The 20,797-nt window shown below is 42.2% G+C and overlaps 5 protein-coding genes and 1 long non-coding RNA gene across 18 annotated transcripts in view; 2 read left to right on the top strand and 4 right to left on the bottom strand.

The window, feature by feature from the left end:
• Positions 1 to 4,239, bottom strand: part of celsr1a (cadherin EGF LAG seven-pass G-type receptor 1a) — an 85,018-nt gene extending 80,779 nt beyond the window's left edge. For 4 of the 8 annotated variants that reach the window (XM_019256084.2, XM_027272274.1, XM_027272272.1 and 1 more), the window contains exon 1: positions 527 to 4,239. In XM_019256084.2, coding sequence (XP_019111629.2) covers positions 527 to 4,079 — 3,553 coding nt within the window. In that variant the 5' untranslated portion in view covers positions 4,080 to 4,239. The remainder of the gene's footprint in view (positions 1 to 526) is intronic. The other 4 variants (XM_019256089.2, XM_019256086.2, XM_027272275.1 and 1 more) reach the window with 1 other exon arrangement.
• Positions 4,240 to 4,852: 613 nt separating this feature from the next.
• LOC113744072 (uncharacterized) lies at positions 4,853 to 6,414 on the bottom strand. 3 transcript variants are annotated; one of them, XR_003461280.1, is made up of 3 exons: positions 6,207 to 6,414; positions 5,959 to 6,077; positions 4,853 to 5,677 (listed from the first exon to the last, which is right to left on the bottom strand). It is a non-coding gene; the product is annotated as an uncharacterized LOC113744072 (long non-coding RNA). The 3 variants fall into 3 exon arrangements; XR_003461281.1 differs by having other exon boundaries at positions 4,853 to 5,697; positions 5,983 to 6,077; positions 6,207 to 6,412; XR_003461279.1 differs by having other exon boundaries at positions 4,853 to 5,697; positions 6,207 to 6,412.
• A 1,698-nt stretch (positions 6,415 to 8,112) lies between these two features.
• Positions 8,113 to 11,230, top strand: LOC109137719 (suppressor protein SRP40). Its single transcript, XM_027272279.1, has 3 exons — positions 8,113 to 8,316; positions 9,564 to 10,626; positions 10,801 to 11,230. Exons 1-2 carry the CDS (start codon positions 8,220 to 8,222, stop codon positions 10,223 to 10,225), a joined length of 759 nt encoding a protein of 252 aa, XP_027128080.1. The 5' UTR covers positions 8,113 to 8,219; the 3' UTR covers positions 10,226 to 10,626; positions 10,801 to 11,230.
• A 204-nt stretch (positions 11,231 to 11,434) lies between these two features.
• Positions 11,435 to 16,446, bottom strand: trmu (tRNA 5-methylaminomethyl-2-thiouridylate methyltransferase). 2 transcript variants are annotated; one of them, XR_002041726.2, is made up of 12 exons: positions 16,308 to 16,446; positions 15,852 to 16,017; positions 15,670 to 15,776; positions 15,416 to 15,538; positions 15,160 to 15,332; positions 15,024 to 15,077; positions 14,801 to 14,867; positions 14,562 to 14,662; positions 14,156 to 14,300; positions 13,983 to 14,065; positions 13,686 to 13,887; positions 11,435 to 11,557 (listed from the first exon to the last, which is right to left on the bottom strand). XR_002041726.2 is itself a non-coding variant. In XM_019256092.2 (11 exons), exons 1-11 carry the CDS (start codon positions 16,387 to 16,389, stop codon positions 13,738 to 13,740), a joined length of 1,251 nt encoding a protein of 416 aa, XP_019111637.2. In that variant the 5' UTR covers positions 16,390 to 16,446; the 3' UTR covers positions 13,446 to 13,737. The 2 variants fall into 2 exon arrangements, 1 of the variants encoding a protein (XP_019111637.2); XM_019256092.2 differs by lacking the exon at positions 11,435 to 11,557 and having other exon boundaries at positions 13,446 to 13,887.
• Positions 16,447 to 16,512: 66 nt separating this feature from the next.
• srr (serine racemase) lies at positions 16,513 to 19,267 on the top strand. Of its 3 annotated transcripts, none has more exons than XM_010755072.3 (7): positions 16,513 to 16,602; positions 17,517 to 17,694; positions 17,783 to 17,964; positions 18,042 to 18,172; positions 18,274 to 18,422; positions 18,516 to 18,605; positions 18,785 to 19,267. In XM_010755072.3, exons 2-7 carry the CDS (start codon positions 17,517 to 17,519, stop codon positions 19,024 to 19,026), a joined length of 972 nt encoding a protein of 323 aa, XP_010753374.3. In that variant the 5' UTR covers positions 16,513 to 16,602; the 3' UTR covers positions 19,027 to 19,267. The 3 variants fall into 3 exon arrangements, with proteins under 3 accessions (XP_010753374.3, XP_027127974.1, XP_027127975.1); XM_027272173.1 differs by having other exon boundaries at positions 16,520 to 16,631; XM_027272174.1 differs by having other exon boundaries at positions 16,520 to 16,631; positions 18,280 to 18,422.
• A 380-nt stretch (positions 19,268 to 19,647) lies between these two features.
• Positions 19,648 to 20,737, bottom strand: tprkb (Tp53rk binding protein). The gene is made up of 4 exons (XM_010755070.3): positions 20,475 to 20,737; positions 20,233 to 20,355; positions 19,859 to 20,035; positions 19,648 to 19,769 (listed from the first exon to the last, which is right to left on the bottom strand). The coding sequence occupies exons 1-4, from the start codon at positions 20,613 to 20,615 to the stop codon at positions 19,683 to 19,685; spliced, it is 528 nt and encodes a 175-aa protein (XP_010753372.2). The 5' UTR covers positions 20,616 to 20,737; the 3' UTR covers positions 19,648 to 19,682.
• Between the last annotated feature and the right edge of the window lie 60 nt (positions 20,738 to 20,797).

Here is a 20,797-nt window from a genome sequence, read left to right on the forward strand (position 1 = left end):
ATGCTCATAAAGCTCATCTACAGAAGGCCAAAAACCTTCAGACTCTGGACATCAAACACACTTTCACATGGAGTCTACGCTCTGAAAAATCATGTGTGTGCATATGCCTATATGCCTGCACTGTATGCATGTGTGGGTTCCTACTTGCGACAGAGACCCACATATCTGAAACAACAAAGCGTCTCGGTTATGTGGGTGCCCTTCTAATAGCACCTTTTTATTACCCTCAACCAACCACTTGCACACAATACATTTATCACCCAAATGGCACAAAAGCAGCACAACCGGATCCTGCATAGAGCCTGCAGCAAACACTTACAGTCAACATTGCAGCCAACACCAGCCCTCGGTCTCTATTCAACAGACATTTCTGTATTGACTCAGCAGCGTAATATACATCACATGTGGTGACTCAAATTTCCAGCACATTTTATCACTTTGTTTACGTCGACTGACATATAACTGACATGAAAGGCTCAAATTCCCTCATACAAACGGCCTGAAAATAAGATGAAACTTTTCTTACCTGAGACAGAGATGGTCATGGGTGCTTCCAGGGGCCTGTCATTGTCTAGGGCCCTGCTCAACCTCAGATCGCCAGTGTCCTCATTCAACAGCAGCAGACTGAGCTCATTTCCAGATTCAAACTTGTACCGTAGCTTATCCGACACATCCGGGTCATGGGCTGGTACTTTTCCTATTATTCCTGATGGAAAACTGTTGGACTTGTTGGTGACATAGTTGTTGAAAATAATCTCAAAGTCCTGCAGCACCGGTTTATTGTCATTCAAGTCTACAAGGCGGATGTGCACAGTGGCACGACTCACTAGTGGTGCTGAGGTGGCTTGGACCACAATGACATACTCTGTTTTTGTTTCATAATCCAGGTCTGTGAGTGCAATGAGGTCACCATTAAAAATGTCTAGCTGGAAAACCTCTGGAACATTCCCTTCCACAATTTGGTACATGATCTGAGCATTAGTGCCCTCATCAGGGTCCGTGGCAGAGATTCGGGCCACAACAGACCCCACTTGACTGTTCTCCTCCACGTCAATGTACAGCTCATCCTTCTCAAACACTGGAGCATTGTCATTTATGTCTTGGACAACCACATGAATGGGAACAGCTGCTTTTAGAGGCGGGATACCCTTATCCACAGCGTAGGCCTTCAGATTGTAAACAGGAACATTCTCACGGTCCAGTTTGCGAGCAGTTCTGATGATACCAGAGTAAGTCTCTATGACGAAATCCCCATCTCCATCATCACCACCCTGAAACGTATAGCTCACCCTACCATTGGAGCCAGAATCTCTATCTGAAGCAGAGATCTGAAGAACGCTGGTGTAGACAGGTGCATCTTCACGTACACTCCCCTGGTACATATCCCGAAGAAACTGAGGAGTATTATCATTGGCATCAAGGATGATAATCTCCACATATGTGGTGTCAGATTTCTGAGGGATGCCATTGTCTCTGGCAATGATGGCTAACGTGTAGGAGGCCTGGTCTTCATAATCAATCTCCATTTGTGTTGTGATGGCACCTGAATCTGGGTCAATCTTAAACTGAGGAACATTGTCCTCCATAACGTACGTGATGCGAGAATTTTCTCCTGTATCCTCATCCGTTGCACTGATCACCACCACAGTGGAGCCCACTGGATTTTCTTCACTGAGCATCACCTGGTAGTTGGCACTTTGGAAGACAGGCCGGTGTGTATTGGCATCCGTCACGTTGATGAACACCTGAGCGGTGTCGTAGCGTGTTCCATCACTGGCAGTGACTGTCAAGACGTACTGGCGTTCCTGCTTGTAGTCCAAAGGAAGGGCTAAGGTGATGAGACCGCCACCACTCTGGCTAGTGATGGCAAAACGGTTCCTGGTGTTGCCACTGGAGATCTGATAAGTCACCACACTGTTGACGTCCCTATCCACGGCCGTCACTGTCAGTACACTGGTCCCAACAACAGCATCTTCATTGATCTTCAGCGAGTAGATCTTCTCTGTAAATGTCGGTACGTTATCATTCACATCAAGCACCGTGATGCTAACGCTGGCTGAGGAGGACATTACAGGTACCCCATGATCCCTCGCCTCCACGCCAAAAGTGTAGAAGTCAGTGGTCTCCCTGTCAAGCTCCTCACTCACTGTAATCCAGCCTGTGCTGTTGTTGATGGTGAAGGGAAAACCAGGTGTGATATCAGTTAACCGGTATTCCAAACGGGCGTTTTCTCCTGAATCGCCATCAATTGCTTGAATGTGGATCACAGAGTAACCGATGGGCACATTCTCCAACACAGTGGCCTGGAAAGGTGTGCTAACAAACATGGGGGCATTGTCGTTCATGTCCACCACTTGCACCACCACCATGCCTGTGCCATTTATCAGAGGAGGCCTGCCACCATCCTGAGCCTTAATCCGCAAATTATACTCTCGAATGATCTCATAGTCCAGAGGATTGATCACATCGATCACACCTGTGGGGGAGTGAATGTAGAACTGTCCTTTAACATTGCCGCTGATGATGCTGTAATGAACTCTGGCGTTGTTCCCCTCGTCTTTGTCTGTAGCTTCCACTTGGATGACTTTAGTGTTGACTGCCACATTCTCTGGAACCTGCACAACATATCTCTTTTCACTGAACTGTGGGTAGTTGTCATTCTCATCCTCCACAGAGATGCTGACAGTGGCAGTGGCACTCCGGGGACCTGGGTCTTTGCCCTGGTCGTTGGCCTCAACAATCAGCTGGTACTGGGCCCGGGTCTCCCTGTCAGGCCTCTCTCTGATCCTCACTAGGCCATTCCGGGGATCGATTTCAAACACAGAGTTAACTCCATCACCGTTCACAATTTTATAAATCATGTTGGCATTGGAGGGGGCATCCCCATCGGTGGCCCGGATTGTCATGACTTCAAATCCCACTTCTACATTCTCCCGGATGCTTACTTTGTACTCAGTTTGCTCAAACACAGGGCTGTGGTCATTAGTGTCACTCACAGTGACAGTGAGGTATGAAGTGGCAGATTTTTTAGGGGAGCCATTGTCAGTTACAGAGACTTTGAAAACATGGATGTCTTTCACTTCCCTGTCTAGTGACTGGATGGTTGTGATGCTGCCTGTCTGAGAGTCAATGTTAAAAAAGTCATTGGACCTGCTGTAAAACAAGGCTTCCATGCTGTACTCTAACCTCCCTGCCTCTCCATCATCCGGGTCAGTGGCTTTCAGGGTGATAACCCGCGTCCCCGGAGGCTCATTCTCGGGCACAGACACCTGATAGTTGGGGAGCTGGAACTGGGGAGACGTGTTTGCCTGTCGCTTATCCCTGCGGATCAACTTGCCAGACTTTCTCTGGGCGATTTCTGTGAACGATCCGTGTTGTTTAGGCACTTTTACAAGCGTCAGACTCAGCTGCACAGAGAGCCTGCCGCCTGGAGAGCTGTGCAGCGCGCAGTGCAAATTCACCTCGGGGTGTCCTCTGTGCTCAAGACACAAGTCACTGGCCAGGAACAAATCCCCATGCTTAAACAGTGCGCTCAGCTCGTTCCCAACACACATGCTGTCCAAGAAGGTGGTGTTCCGCGTAAAGGCAGGCAAAAGTTCTGTTACATTCAAAAGCAATGTGCCTGCAGGTAAGCAGGAAGTCGACTCCAGTTTTGAAAGGTGTTTAATGTGGATGTTTGGCTTACCTGGAGATTTCTTTCTCTTGTATTTAATAAAACAGTCCTGGCCGTGCACAAACACATTAAACTGTGTGAGAATAACGTCTCCAGATGTTGAGGAACCTGTTCTGAAATAAACAGGCGCTGGGTTCCTCGGTGTGCGCGCACACTGAACTTTGTGGGACAGACGGATAACTCCATCGTGCCTCTCAACTTGGAGAAAGCTTTGAATGAATTTAGTGGATAAAGTCCTGTCGAGTTTATAAGTCCATCCAGGTCCGAGCGACAGGTTTGCCAAAAGGGTCCCGGGCTGTAAAGTCTCCGAAAGGTGCATCTCCAAACATCCCGCAAGCGGCACGCTGAACAGGACACAAATCCAATACATCGGTAGCTCCATGCTTTTAAACCTGCCAAATCCCATTCAACTTCACCGAAACTCCTCCGCAAAAGCATTAACTCTCCCTCTCCCAACACCGCGTTTTACTTTTATCCCTCATTGTGAAGTTTTAACGTGGAAAAAGACGCTCGGTATCCATAGTATCGGCGTATCCAGGGCGCGCAGCGGCTGCGTTAACCCACACTGAGTTTAAAATGAGTACAAAATGGCTCCGTGGCTCTCCTCCGCCTCCTCCTCCTCCTCCTGCTCTCCTCCTCAGAGGCTTATTACCATAAACCTGCTGTGTTCCCCCTCTGGGACGCTTTCACAGGGGGGCTTTTTTTTTTCTCATGGAGATTTAGGAAGTGGCCCTGACCGGGTGACCAATGCGCGCAAGTGTATTGTTATTACAATAAGGTGAGAGCTGGGTAAAATTCCTAATGCGTGTCTGAGGGGCTCTTCAGCTTTTGTTTGCTGCAGTGATGGTACATTAAAACAGATAGAACTAGCTCAACTAAGACCTCAAGTTCACATGTTTTAAAAAACTGAAATCAGCTGCTACTCATCTGTTTATATGATAATAAAAAGGTGGATAGTTTAACTCAAATGACTTTGTTTTCAACAAATCACATGAATTATCAGTTAATTCATATTTTTTGTTAATATACGTTTGTGTTCTTCATGGTGAGATTGATGAATGGCCCTAACGTAGTAATAACTTTAGGATAATATGTTATGTCAGATAATAAGCATTGTCTCTTCAAGATAAAATTAAAATCAAGTTAATAAGATGAGATCATCCTTTTATTGTTGCTTTATTTCCTGACTGTATATCAACAAAATCCACATTTTAATTTCTTGGCGTGTTTAGTGTTGGAGCTTTTATGTTCCCTGTATTCACATCAACAAAACTATTCTTAAGCTGTCAGATGACTAACGGGGAAAGTTTTCTAAATTTACAACAAATTAGATTTCCTCTGGGAAAACAGACAATATGATAAAGACAAATCTGGATATTTAGGTCATGCCGTGACTGTCATTAGGATTCATTATAATATTCAGTATGTCGTTTGTGCAAAACAATGCTGACCTGAAACCAACAGGTTCACCCTGGAGGTTCATCTTGTATAACAGCACCCCCTTGTGGATCAATAACTGTACAACAACCAATGCACAAATGCATCCTATATATATTTTTAAGTATATGAAATATACTGAGGTATATTGGCCAATAAGTAAAAATGAAAAAAAAAAATGTTTTTAAAACAATATTCAAACATGAAATGAAAATGTGGTGCGTTTGATAAGCAGGATTACTGTTGATAAATACAGTGGCCTCCTTACCATCAGAGGCACCTCAGCGAGCATCAGCACCTATCTAAGAGTTTTGGGTGCCACAGGCCCCAAACCCCCCCCTTACATGGGTGGAGGAGGAGATCACTTATTCTTTTCCTATTTCATCAAATTTAAAATTCAAAACACGATGATTCCAAACTCCACCAGCTTTAGTCACTCTTCGTCCACAGTTTCCCTTTTTGAATCCCTGTTTCTGATCCAGGACCTGAGGAGTCTGAGGAGTGGGGCTCGGCAGGGCTGCGACCTCTGTGGTAGCCAATGAGGAGGGGTATTGTTGTTCAACAATCCTGAAGGAAGAGGTCTCTTACTGTGGGAAAGTACGGACGTATGAACAAGATATTTAGCCTCACGCTCAATGTTAGCACGACCCATATTATCACAGTAATCCTTTAAGGAGAACGATGTGGCTGCCCAGGTTCTGGTATCGCCTGCCATGGCTTATCGGCACACTGAAAATCAGAACATGTACAACTTTCCATGCAACGAGGAGTCAAATTTACCAACGAGTCCTACTATTAGTAGTCTGTTATGTTCAAGCAACTGGTTAAGTGGCACCAAGCTGACTTACTTGCTCTGTGAATCTATGATTCACCTGATCAGCGAACTCTAGCATCTCTCCTTCCTCGCCGTTGGAGTGGCAGCTTGGACTTGGCACCTCAATTCCATTGCTTTCCAAAATGGCAGCTTCTGGTTGTGTCAGACAGGGAAGAGGAAGTAAGAGGTGAAAACACGGGACTGCACGTCCAAGTCCGTCGGTTGTTGCGTCACAAATCTTTCATTAGAAATAAGATAACACGCGAGTTATCAGGTTCTCACCGATATTAGCTCTTCTTTTCATCTCCTTCCGATGGTTGGTGAACCAGTTGTAGTACCTGGTTTTTGAATGACAGAGTTACAAGCGTTGGCAATCTCCTCTCGCTTGGCTTCATCTGGGTACTGGTTCTCCATGAAGAAACTGTAAGAAATAAACATCCTCAGTATTGAAGTACTTTTTTCTTTTTACTCAGTACTTTTTGAGTCATTGTATTGAACTAGAGAAGAGTAAGGCCAATATTTAGACAGTGGAGGAGCATCAGCAGAGGTCCTCACTGTAAAGGAACAGATTATTGGATGCATTAATTGGATTAATTTCTGAAATTCAAACATTGCACGCTTAAATATGTTCCTAAGCCTATAAATATGAAGATCCTCTGGTGAAAACTGAAATGTATATATCCAGGTAAAGATCAGAGTGACTGTTTCTTTTCTCCTCTCTCTCCTCTACAAACTTTCCCCACTCATGTCTCTTTTTTTTTTTTTTTTATTTCCCCCCCAGGTCTGAAAAAGAATCACTATCTGACGTTACAAAACACACAGGGATCAATTTCGTCCAGCCCTCTCTCTCCCTCACCCTCTGAGTTGCCCTATCCTGTCCACTGCATCTCTCTCTCACACACATCATCTTCACCTCTACTGTATTGTCCTTGGGTCTAAACTAGCTCATAAGGATCAGCACTACAGTAGAATTGCGTAATCCGGGGGGGCATTGCTGGTGAGTGTTGTCTGAGGGCCTGTGTGGTCTTATTACTGTGAGTGCCCAGACTGCACGCTATACTTACAGCAATACAGGAATAGAGAAATCAATTGCATACAGCAGGGCAGGACTGTGGAGGGATGCCTACTAATCTTTCTCTGCATCGTTCAGAGTTACTGAGAAGACTGTCTGGGACAAATATGTACCAGAGAAGATGAGAACAGTATGGTGCTATAGGACGTTTCACCCTGGGATGGTTATTAATAACAATTACCTCAAGCAATGCTGCATTCCTCTCATACGTGAATAATAATACACGATGATAATAATAATAATACACAAACATAATAATACATTATAATAATACACAAACCTGTGCCGATGTGTTCAAACTCATCTAAAGCCATTATTGAATGAATTAAAAAATGTAACAAAAAAAAGAAGTAAAAAAGTAAAATGAGGTGGTGAGATATTTATTTTAAAAATATTAATAACTGAGGGTAAAATCAGAAGTCACTCTTCACACTTACATCTTAAAAATTAACACCATAAAAGAGATGATGAGGCCAAACAAAAACATCAGAAAACAGAAAAATAGCTGCCTGCACAAACATCAATAGAATAAGATTTACTGACTGTACATGTTTAATTTTCAAGATATGTATGTGCTGAAGTTATTGCCTTGCCTATGATCTTATTATTCAGTGATAGAAACATATAGTGGAAGTTGTGGAAACAATAAAAATCAGAAAAGTCATCATTTAGCGCATCTTTAACGCGCACACACGCACACGTATATGCGCGTGCGTCAGTAGTAGCCATGGAAATAGAACGGTCACGTGCAGACGAGGTCATATATAAGGCCTGCTGACCTTTCGCACGTTCTCACTTTGCACGTGAACTTGACCCGGAGTCGACCTGCTGCAAAAACTGACCGCTTGGAAAACCTGTACCGGACAACCGAGAGGAGAAGAAGGAGAAGAAGGAGAAGAAAAGGGAGAAGGAGAAGAAGGAGGAGAAGGAGAAGAAGAAGGAGGAGAAGAAGGAGAAGGAGAAGAAGGAGGAGAAAAAGGAGAAGGAGAAGAAAGAGGAGAAGAAGGAGGAGAAGGAGAAGAAGGAGAAGGAGGAGGAGAAGGAGGAGAAAAAGGAGGAGAAGGAGAAGGATTTTTTTTCAGTTTTATTTACAGTTGGCAGTAGAAGAAGGAGAAGGAGGAGAAGAAAAAAAGGGGGAAAGAAGAAGGCGAAGCACCAGAAGGAGCAGAAGAAAAAGGAGAAGGAGAAAAAGGCAGAAGGAAGAGAAAACACCTGCGGGAAAGATGCCTCCTTCCGGACCGCCCGCCCCTCCCTCCCTTGGAGACCTGCCTGCGCTGGACCTGCCTGTGCCGGACCTGCCTGAGCTGGACCTGCCTCCGGGTAAGACACTTAAATCAATGTATTCTTATTCTTATTCTAATATGTGAGCAGAACCTGTGTAATTTAAAAGTGGACGAGTTGGAAAATGTTTGAGATACAGTTTGGGTCATACTCGGTGTAAACGTGTTGTTAGTTGGTTTTAGCGCTTTAAAACTTCGGGAAACATCTTAACAATAGTGCAGCGATGTACTGACGTTTTTATTTTGATATATATGTTTGTATTTGTTTTCATTTTGTCCATTTTGAGTGAAAACATATTTTTTAAGTCAAGATGGCGACTGGGCCGTTTTTCATAAAACGCATCCAATGTACTTTTTTATCACCATGGAGACGATTGAACTTTTAGCAGGTAACGCCTGAACGCGCATGCGTAATCAGAGCTCACCTGGTTTAAATGTACACAGAGCTGTTGTCGTTTAAAGTTCCTCACGTAATGAATCATTTTTAGGGACAAAACTAAAATATATTGTACACAATAGTGTGAAATTTGATTTATTTGTGTGATTAGATGAATTAATGATAACTATTTGTAAATTTATTTGTGTGATTAGATGAATTAATGATAACTATTTGTAATCCGTTCCTTCAGTTAAAAGAGGAACTATATTTTATAGTACACCTGTAATATGAGTGATTGTTAACAATGGTGGAGTGATATGGAGTGAATGATGCATTTAACTTAGTAAAGTTTGTTGTTAACATGAGGAGTAACCAGTATGTGCGGTTTTTCACTTTTTCATTAAGTGCAAATCCTGTTTTTTTACATCATGTGTCAGAGGTTGGCCTAGATTTTTGTGTAAACCTTTTATCTTTGTCATACGGTTTTAAAATTTCTCCTGCAATGCCTCTGTTCGGTCACGTCTTGTTCAGTAGGCGTGTGATGTCGTCTGGTTTGTCTCTGCTTTGTCTTGTTTGCGATTCAGTCATCATGTTTGTGCTTGTAGGAAGACTGGGCAAGACAACTTGTTGCCGTTGAACCAAATTAATATTTTTGTAATAAGGTTATTGCATGTTGATGGTGCACGGTCCATATTTGGTACCACTGTGGTGGTGTGTGTGTGACCTGTGAACACGTATTACTCATGAGAGATGTGTGTTTTGTCATGTCCTCATTTCTCACACACAACGTTATGACAGAATGCAATTTAAGTTGTTAAGTGTTATTTGGATGTACTACTATTTTTAACTATTCACAACTTCATAACTCAACTTTATAACTCAACTTTTCTTTTAATATTTTCCTGCAGATGTCCTCGTCCTCGTGAGAGAGGATGGTGCTCTTTTCTTCATTTGGAGGGATGAAGACGAGCTCTCTATTCCTTCTGACGGAGAGGATGGTGACCCCGACTTCATCTATTCAGATGAAGACGAGGGCTCCATCTCTTCTGACGGAGAGGATGGTGAACCCGACTTCTTCTCTTCAGATGAAGACGAGAGCTCCGCCTCTTCTGATGGAGAGGATGGTGACCCCGACTTCATCCCTTGGGATGAAGACGAGGAATCCACCTCTTCTGACGAAGACGAAGACGTCCCTGTTTCAGGCTCTTCAGACGAAGGCGAATACTCTCTCTCCAGTTCTTCAGATGAGGACGATGCCTTCTCAGTGTTCTGTTCTTCATCTGAAGGCGAAGGCTCCTCGGCCTTCAGCTCTTCAGATGATGACAGAGCCTTTTTTGGCATCAGTTCCTCAGATGAAGACGATGGCCACATCACTGTTCCTCTGGATGCTGATGAGGTCGATGAAGGCGATGATGTTGGGAGTGTGAAATCATCGCCTGAGTCCTCAAGCAGCATCGAGGATCCCACCTCCTTCTCTTCTGGTACTAGCGTTTCCAGTAAGAGGAGCAGGGAGGACAGTGATGAGGACTGGACCCCCAGTCCAAGGCCAGGGAAACGCTGGAAGGAGTAATCTTCTTCGTCTGACTGGATGGTGGAAGACATCCAGTCAGATGATGAGGAGTCTTCTGAAGAAGAGTCCTGAACAGAGGAGGACAGCTCAGTCGACATGGATGGCTACGAGACCGATGACAATCATGATGATGAGGAGTCGTCAGATGAAACTTCTGCTTCTTGTGACTGCACGTCACCTGAGGAAGAAGTTTAAGATGGCAACAACCTCATCATCATGGATTGTTTTGAGGCCGATGTAGACCATCCTGTCGATGAAGAAGACATCACTGTTATCACTGAGGACGAACGTGACGAACCTAACGAATAGGATGTCCTCAGTGATAACGAAGGTGCCGACATTCCTCCCCCTCCTCTGACATCGAGAAGATGGAGAACAAGATAAAGATGTAGTTGATTAATGTAATGTTATGTAGCAAAATGTAAAGTAATGTAATATTATGTAATGTAGGAAAATGTAATATGTAATCTAGTAGTAAAATGTAATGTAATATAATGTAATGTAATGTAGTAAAATGTAATATAATGTAATGTAATGTAGTAAAATGTAATATAATGTAATGTAATATAATCCAGTCCAAGGCCAGGGAAACGCTGGAAGGAGTAATCTTCTTCGTCTGACTGGATGGTGGAAGACATCCAGTCAGATGATGAGGAGTCTTCTGAAGAAGAGTCCTGAACAGAGGAGGTCAGCTCAGTCGACATGGATGGCTACGAGACCGATGACAATCATGATGATGAGGAGTCGTCAGATGAAACTTCTGCTTCTTGTGACTGCACGTCACCTGAGGAAGAAGTTTAAGATGACAACAACCTCATCATCATGGATTGTTTTGAGGCCTGTAGACCATCCTGTCGATGAAGAAGACATCACTGTTATCACTGAGGACGAACATGACGAACCTAACGAATAGGATGTCCTCAGTGATAACGAAGGTGCCGACATTCCTCCCCCTCCTCTGACATCGAGAAGATGGAGAACAAGATAAAGATGTAGTTGATTAATGTAATGTTATGTAGCAAAATGTAAAGTAATGTAATATTATGTAATGTAGGAAAATGTAAAGTAATGTAATGTCATGTAAAATGTAACGTAATGTAGTAAAATGTAATGTCATGTAGTAAAATGTAATGTCATGTAGTAAAATGTAATGTCATGTAATGTAATGTAATGTAATGTAACATTGAAAACAATAAACTTTCCTCTCCAAGAATCGCTACCTTATCGTGGTGGAGAGGTTTGCGTGTTCCTGTGACCCTGGGAGCTGTGTTGTTTTTGGAGTCATCCAGGTCGGGTGTCCCAAGGCAAACTGTTCTCAGGAGAGGGGCCAGACTAAGAGCGATTCACACACAAAATTTAGATTTTTGCTTCATTAAGATTACAGGAACAAAACCAGAGCATCAGCAAACAGAAGGAGATGACAGTCCAGAGGAACTCAGCTGTCACTGCGTTCTTCCTCTGTGACAGCATGTTTGTGAAGCTCTCAGCAACTATAGACAGTCAAGAAAAGTGACATTGAGGGGACTCTATTTACAGTTTGCCTCTAACTCCTACACTCTAGTCCCTACCATGCAGTATCTGTTCTTGTTTTACTAATAGGTTTGGAGTTAAATTCAATAAATGAACATTTTAATTTATGTAACATGGTCCACTGTTCTATGAGATACTTTACCTTCAGTGATGTTGAGTTAACACGAAGCTTCTTAAATACTAAATCCGCTGGATCTGTCACAATAATTGTTTTGGATAAAATGCCTCCAAACAGATTCTTCACTAAAGAGCTAAAATGATCTGGATAACTTTGTAAAAACCTGAACAAATTTTATAACATCAGTCCATATTCCATACTTCTGTAAAGACATGCTATTTGCTAACATTAGCAACCAATGCTAAAATCAATGCTAATTAACATTAGCCACTAGGAATGAAATACATGGCAACAGCCCACTCGTCAGTCTCAAAATTTCTGATGGGAATTTTCTAGTACTGAATTTTCTGAGCAGTGTCAGTAATAATGTATAGGGCAACGGGGCCAGAGTCAGGCACACTCAAAATTTCTTTTGAAATTTTCTAGTTTAATTTTTAATAGTCTTTTCAATGATTTAGAACAACTGAACCAAAAGGCACATTTTGTTGAAAAACTGTAAAAATAACAAATAACACCATATTAGTTTTTTTAAAATCATATTTAGTTGCAATCATGTCTTAATTTGGCATGTTTTAGGAGATAATCTCAACATTTACTTTTACATAAATAATTTCCTCAAAGGAGAATCAAAGGAGAAAAAAAAAAAAAAAAAAAAACTAGTCTTTGTTTCTATTTTAGTACTAGTCTTATTTTGTCATAGACCACACTCATCACCAGTGTACTGTAGGTTTGTAGTTGGCACAGAAGCAGGGTGAACATGAGTGATCCTCAATCAGAAAAAAAGTCAGGGACAGGAGGAAGTTTATAGAAAACATGAGCATCTCTAGAGATTATCAGAGAAGTATCAGTAAATGACAAGTTTGCAGCACATTATACTGAATAAACAAAATAATAGCAGAGTCACACTTTCCATTCACAGTCAGTAATGTAATTGATTGTGTCAACTCATGCCAGAGTCGTTAATCCTGCTAGTTTAGAGTTAAATTCCACAAGAACCTCCTACGTCTTTGTTCCCCTGCGTCAGAAACTGGTCTCCAATAAAGAAAACACGAGAGGGCTCAGAGTACCAGCATTTCTTCCAGGTCCAGTTCATACCATTGTGTACTGACTGTATGGAGACAAAAACTCTCCAGAGTTTCTCCAAAAGCTGGTAGATTTTTCTCCATCTTCTGAAACATCTTAATGAATAATCCCTTTTAAAAACGTGTGCGTGACTTTGTTTCCGATATGAAACAAAGTCCAGTTTGAAAGGATAACCACATTTCTTGTAATTATCTTCCAACATGGACATTTTGAAAATGCATCCAGCCTTTCTAAATACAGATCAACTACATGATTATCCAACAGTGTTTTTGTCTTAAATAGTCTTCTGTTAAAGTGCAAAGTGTCTGCTTTGCAATACATAGAAAAACAACAACAGTAGAACGTTACATGGAGAACGAGAGTATAAATAATGGCAACCCATGTATATTACTAGCAGAAACACACATAATATACAGTGGTGTCAGTGTAGATCTGTTCAGTGATGTTAGATGTAAAAGTGAAAAGTTTTTTTTTTTTTAGAAAGCTATCTGCATCCAAGCCAGTTTTGGAGACAAGATGGTTCCTGAGCAGCTTGCATGTTGTATCTGAACACAAAATACTAAAAACATTACAGAAATCAACCTTTTTGTCCTTGTGTTATCAAAACTTTTGATACGTTGAGGTTTAAAAACAATCAGTTGTTTACAGCGTCCAGGATTGCCTCTAGAAGAGGCGCCATGTCACACAACCCTGTCTAAAAGACAAAAGTCATGAACAGGGTTGCCCTACCTAATGTACCGGACACAGCTTATTTCCACCCCGGCTGTGCTTCGAGGTCATCTCAGCTAGCTGGTTCAGGATTCTGTGACTCCTTGTGTATCGCGGCTGCTCGCAACCGTTCCCTGCCCTGCTGGAGTGTGTACTCACTGGGCCCAAGCCGGATAATTTTCCCGCTACCAAGACACTCGTCTCCTTTGTAGAGCACAGCAAACTGGGGGAGGAATGGAAAGAAGGGCATACATACACTTATACTCCTAGACTGAGAAAAGAACAGTACAAGCCTATGCAATAACACTTTACTGTTACCTGTCCAGGTGTCAGAGCTCTGACTGGCTGAGAGAGTGAGATCCACACAGAGCCGTTCATGTTCAGTGTCACCGTACAGGGAACTGGCAAAGCACAGAAAAGTGTTATTTTCTTGTTCAGTAAATAGTCTCTGTATTTCATTCATGTGCAGGCACTGATAACAGCAAACTCACCTAGCGGCATCTGGTGCATGAAACGGAAATGACACTCCATCATCTGGGTTCTGACTAGTTCAGGAGGAGGGTCGTCTGTTACCCAGTGGAAGCGGTCTGTCCCGATGGTGTCGCAGAAAAGAGCCGGGTGATTTGTAGTTGGAGCCTGATCCGTGAGAAATTTAAGGAATGAAGAAACAGCACAAATTCATCAAGTTTCAAACAGTGCTGCATGCATCACTGCACATGAAAAAAAGTCAACGTAAATCCTAAACATTATAATATGGCAATTACGTTATATTTGAATGCAGCAGTAAATAGAGCTTCAGAACAAAAAATAATCACAACATACACAGAGAGACATGAGAAACATGCTGAGACATGACAGAAGGAAGATGCTTCCACTTTAACAGAAACAGACTCTCACCACAAACACATCTCCAGTAGTGATGTCTTTGTCCACCACAAACCAAGCGTTCCTCTGCCCTCCTATCCTTGCCCTTTGGCCCAGCGTCAAAGTGAACCAGCCTGAATGTATGGAGACAAACAGGACAGAATGTACAATGAGTTGTTTTAAGGGTCACTTAGTTTGAAACACAGATTTAGAGGACAAAGACGAGGAGAAGAGTGAATGGTAAAGCAGAAAACAGTGAGCCATTACATTACCTTTGTGTGTTCCCATGACAGCCCCGTCCTCAATGGAGACAAAGTTCCCTGGTTTAGGTTCAAGATACTGAAAACAGATGAAAAAAAAAAAAAAAAAAAAACAACATAAGTTTCCGTCTATCTATTAATAACTGATAGTTTAAAAAATACAGACAAAAAAAAAAGAAAATAAACCAAATCTGCCAAATTATGTGAAGCAGATACTTCAAGTTTGAATTCTTACTTCCAAAATAAAGTTTTCAAAGTTTCTCTCTCCGATGAAGCAGATGCCCATGCTCTGGAAAAAACATTAACAGTTTACTGTTAGCATACAAGGCAATTAAAAAGTTTTTTTGTTTTTTATTATTGTGTGTGTATACCTCTTTCCTCTTCAGCACATGGTGAAAGCCTGCCTCAGCAGCTATCTTTTTGACAAACTCTTTGGTGAGTCCGGCCAGTGGGAAGATGGTTTGTCGTAAGGCATCCTGGGAGATCTGACTGAGGAAGAAGGTTTGGTCTTTGAGGTGATCTGCTGCTTTGCACAACTTCACCGCTGGACACGGAAAAAAAAAAAAGATTGTCAAGACAGTCTGAGGGTCTGATGAAATGTAGGCTTGAGTGGGGAGTCGAACTCACGATTCCTAATCTCGAATCGATCTCTGAAGAGCGTGGTAGGCGGGGCCATGTGCGTCTGTTGGAAAACCTCGTCGTCTTCCTGTGACGTCCTGGCATAGTGGCCTGTTGCCATGGCATCGGCACCTTTGTCAGCAACAGCACAACATTAATCAAAAGTCATATTTAACACGACTTTTGTATTGTGTGCTGCTCAAAAGATAAAGCGACATTAAGACGGGTTTACACAAGCATATGACCGCATTATGATTACATACCCAAAGTGTTGACAGCATACTTGTGGAAATAGTTGAATTTGATGTGCTTGTTGCATAAAATATCTGGATTTGGCGTCCTGCCCTTTTCGTATTCCTTTAAAAGATTACTGAAAGGGGTGAAAGACAGACGAGGTTATAAAATGAAAACATGTTTATGGTTTATGCACACCAGTTACAAATACCTGAACACTTCGTGCCAGTACTCTTTGACATAGGACACTTGGTGGAAGGGGATGTCGAGGGTCTGACAAACTCTGTAGGCGTCCTCGCAGTCTTTCTCTGAGGTGCACGTCCCACTCTCATCCAGGGAGTCCCAGTTCTTCATAAAAACTCCAGTTACACTATAGCCTTCACGGGGAGGAGACAAAAATAAGAGGCAGAGCATCTATTATGTTATAATATTTTTGAAATAGTCGGACAAACACAGGTGTTTCCAATGATGGTAATTAAGGTTCAGCTCCATTTAGTGCAGCAGAGTGAGACAACATGCAGCACAGCAGCAGCCTGACTCTGTCTGAGCTGAATGGAACTGAGCCTTAATTAGTATCATTGATAACACCTGTGTCAGGTTCAGGTGTGCGTTTCTGTGTGTGTGTGTGTGTGCGTGTGTGTGTGTGTGTGTGGTCGCGCTCTCTCACCTCTCCTCTTCAGTAATAACGCTGCGACAGAGCTGTCAACGCCGCCAGACATGGCGCACACGACGTGTCTGATGAAACCCATCGTTTTAAACTACACTCCCTCTTATAAAAGTTTATTTTTTATTGAGTAACTAAGAAGAAGAAGAAGAAGTTAGCTAACTGCTCTCAGCTGCCATGTTTGCGGCCCGTTTAATAAAACCTCCGACTAGAACCACGTTTCAAAGTGGAACCAATGTGCTGGAGGGAGCCGCAAAAATAGTAACACTACACACAGCGTTGCCCGTCGCTCTTTAAAGTAACTGGAAAACACAAACTAAAACTAAGGTTAGTGGGAAATAAGCCTAGCACACTAAACATATATGTGTGGATATGCATATGCGTATTAACTTTTAGTCTCTTTTATTTAAAGCAGGATTTGTTCACTGACTTTTCATAAATCTGTGTGCATGGACTGCTCACGTCCATTATCAGCATATTTATTATACGTTTCTATATTATAGCTAGATATGGAATAGTATTTTGCACAGGAAATGTAGTTTGGGTAGTGTTCAGTGCAGATGTGACATTCAATAACAATATATAAAAATAACTAATAATGAATATAGTACTTATTTTTATTTTTATTTTTTTTGCTGCTGTCAGACTTTACAACACCTGCACCACCTGATCATGTTGTAGTCTCCTGTTCATGTCTCATTGCAATTTTTTTTTCTATTTTATTTCATTTATACCTTGCAGTTATTATTTATATCATGGTCACTACTCTTGCAATAATATTATTATTTGTATCATGGTCACTTTCACTATATTTATATTTATTTATATACACAATATTTCTTACACTATGGTCACCTTACACTACAATACTCTTTTTATATATCATGCCACTTTTATCGTCAGTACTTGTCTGTTTTGAAGGTTGATTGTATTTCGTGTTTATTGTGAAGGTTATAGGTATTTCTGTCTGTTTATTGTGGTTTTTTTTTTTTTTTGTCTTTTTTGCCTTTTCTACTTTTTTCTAATTCTGTAGTGTACACTACACTTCCTCTGCTGCTGTAACAAGTAAATTCCCCCGTGGTGGAATGAATAAAGTATATCTAATCTAATCCTATACAGACCATTCATTTATGAAATGCATATTTCTATCAGTTTCAAATGGTGGCTACGCAAAATGGATTCCTAATATTAAATAGCGTGTTTCCGTCACAGATGGGTGAGATGTCTGCAGACGCCGTCACCCTGGATCTGCTGAGAGAAGCCAGGGAGACGGTGAGAAGCAGCCCACTGGGTGTCATCAACACTCCCATGATCCCCTGGTGCCAGACAACCCTGCCTCTCAACATCCACTGCAACGTCCACGTCAAACTGGAGAACATGCAGAGAACCGGTCAGAGGAAACTGCTTTGATTCACATCACACACACAAAAAAAGCAGCTTGCTTTCCTCGTCACTTAAGAGTTACGTTTCATTGACAGGGTCGTTCAAGATCAGAGGAGTGGCTAATCAGTTTGCCAGGAGACCAAAGGGTGGTCATTTTGTTACCATGTCCGCCGGCAACTATGGGAAGTCTTTTGCGTACGCCTCAAAACACTACGGGTCAAAGGGCAAGGTGGTGATGCCGGAAACTGCCCCAGTGTCCAGATCCATCCTCATACAGGTCAGAGGATACAGACAGACTCAAATCCCTTCACTTGCACTTATACTCAATCATCAAAGTATTTTTCTCGTCCTCAGAGTTTCGGGGTGGAGGTGGAGCGAGTTCCTACCTCCTGTCTAATGAATGTGGTGAACCGCTGCATTCAGGAGGACAACATGACCTTCCTGCACTCCTATGATGACCTGGATCTGATAGCAGGACATGCCAGGTACCATGAGTGATCTATCTTTTTCAAAAATCTACCAACGCTTTTTATAAATGTGATAGAGTTTGAGTGTGATTAAATAGTCTAAACCTCTGTGTGCGTAGTATGGGTATGGAGATACTGGAGGTCACGCCCAAGCCTGATGTAGTGGTGGTGTGCTGCGGTGGAGGCGGCCTGCTGGCAGGTGTAGCTGCTGCCATCAAACTGTCGGGTTGTAATAAGACCAGAATCTACGGTGTGGAACCAGAAGGAGGTAAAACTAACACTAAGGAGTAGAAGCAGCACATGAAGAGACACCACACATCGGAGCAGGTCAGTGAACTTTTGTGTTTGTGTTTGAACTCAGCCTGCACCATGTACAAGAGTTTCATTGAGAAGAAGCCAGTGGGCATGGACACAAAGAGCGTCGCCTCCGGACTTGCACCACCTTTTGCAGGTATCATTCAAGCTGTTTCTGTCAATCCTTCTCTTCATTTCTTTAAATTAGACTTTTGTTTGGCTGTTCTTAACCTATTTTACTGACGTATTTAATAGATTTCTCTTCTCTGGCTAAACTCAACATTCTTTGAAACACTGAATATTTTTTCATCTTCTCTCCTTTTCTTTGCATTTCAGGCACACTGCCCTTTGAGTTGTGTCAACGTTACGTGGAGGGTATCGTTCTTGTAAACGACGAGGAGATCAAGGCAGCGGTGTCCACCCTCTACAAGTCCGGACTTGTGGTGGAGCCTTCAGGCTCCGCAGCATTCGCCGCCGTTGTTAACAACAAGATACCCCAGCTGGAGGGGAAGAACGTGGTGTGCATCCTCAGTGGGGGCAACATCGGAAAAGATGAGCTCGCCAACTTCCCAGACTAAGAAATATACATGGCCATAATGTGACTTTTCTTACACGTCAGTGCCCAAATGACTTTTTCTTCATGTATTGTACATGTAGTGTAACATGCTGTGAAGATGAAAAACCATACAGGTTTTCTAGTTTGAAAGAATAAAACCATTCAAGGAGAAAAAAAAAACTAATCTTTTAGACAATCAGTACATTTAATATTCTTGTTCTCTTACGCTGACAGGCTTTGACTGAAATTTGGCGCAACTCTTGAATCTTTCATTTTAATCCTCTTAAGATCCAGCTGATATTTGGCCCGGAGCACTTTTTGATTCATTATTCACCAAATGCTGGCATGAACCCAGCTTCACGCTACTGACCGAGAAGCACAAAAAGTTGCTGCGGGAACAGAATATAGTGTTATGACTTCCCCAACAGCCTCTCAAATCGGTTCCACTCCTGTTGAAGTCTAACGAATATATAGAAATGGTGGTTAAAGATATGAGAATAATATGAAGTTCTGCAGTTAACATTGATTTGAGTTTATGTGGAGTGCACAAAAGACAGTGATTGCAGTTTTGGGACTTCACAACATGGTGGAATAACATCAACAGCAGAAAATGAAAAAAGGCAACTTTCTTTTCTTTTTTTTAAAAGTCCTGTTTTGGTCCTTTTTTTCTTGTTGGTGCTACATCACGTCCTTGATGGCCATCCTGCATACAACTGCATCCAGCAGAGTCCCACACTTCTCCTCCTGGGGAGTGATTTTATACAGCTAAAAACAGAGACAAAGAAGGAGTAAGATTAACAGAAGTCCACATTATACGCAATGAGTGACACAAACCGAAAACGGAGATGGCGAACCTTTTTGATCTTTGTCTGGTCTGACAGCGAGGAAATATCTTCTACTGGAACCTGCCGTCCGTCCACCGCGGCTGTGATGTCTGACAGAAGCTGGGACTCGTCTTTGTTGTGAACCAGCACCACAAGGACGGAGTCATCGCCATCAGAGATCCCAAACCTTTTAAACGCCTCTGAAATCTGTGTTAGGGAAGACACACGCACATGACCCAAGTCTGTTTGGAGTTTACTGGTACAATTATGTCCATTTAGTTGGTGCAAGAGAGACAACAAAGGCATACTTTTCCATTTTTTAGATATCTGAGCATTAGTTAAGACATCAAATGTTGAAAGCAGCATATACACCTGCATAAACAACATAGGTTTTGGTTACTTACATTATTAGTAGGTGACAGGTTGAAGATTATTTCTGAGTATAAACTTCTGGTCTTCATCTTTCCAGTTTTCTCTAAGTTAACAGCTTTGTTGGCAGCTACCAGCACTTGGAAAGGATTCAGCAGCTGTACAAGAAATATAAAGTTAAAAGACAGAACAGGTACTGCTACTGTTAGCTCATAAACATATGTATATATATACATATAACACACCTAACGTGGACAAAGTGTGAGAGATAACTCACCATGGTTGGGTTGATCAGTGCTCCACTTATTTTCCCCGCCACCGCACTCTGTCTCAACTCTGCGGCGTTTTTGACCTCCTTGAAGAGCATTTGAGTCACTTTGTGGTCAGGAAAAAGCTCCAGTGTATGAGTTAAATGCATGCTGGATTAATATTTTAATATCTGACGAATTATTAAGAAGAAATCACGATTAACTGAGCTTCACGTGAACGTCCGCACTCGAGGGGGAACCATAACACGGTGACACCGCTCAAGGGAGAAAAGTTCCTCTTTAAGGAAAAAAAAAAGTCCTGCGACTTTTTAGCGCATTTGAATTTTTAATA

Source organism: Larimichthys crocea, chromosome XX, assembly GCF_000972845.2.
Source record: "Larimichthys crocea isolate SSNF chromosome XX, L_crocea_2.0, whole genome shotgun sequence".
Classification (NCBI taxonomy): Eukaryota; Metazoa; Chordata; class Actinopteri; family Sciaenidae; genus Larimichthys; species Larimichthys crocea.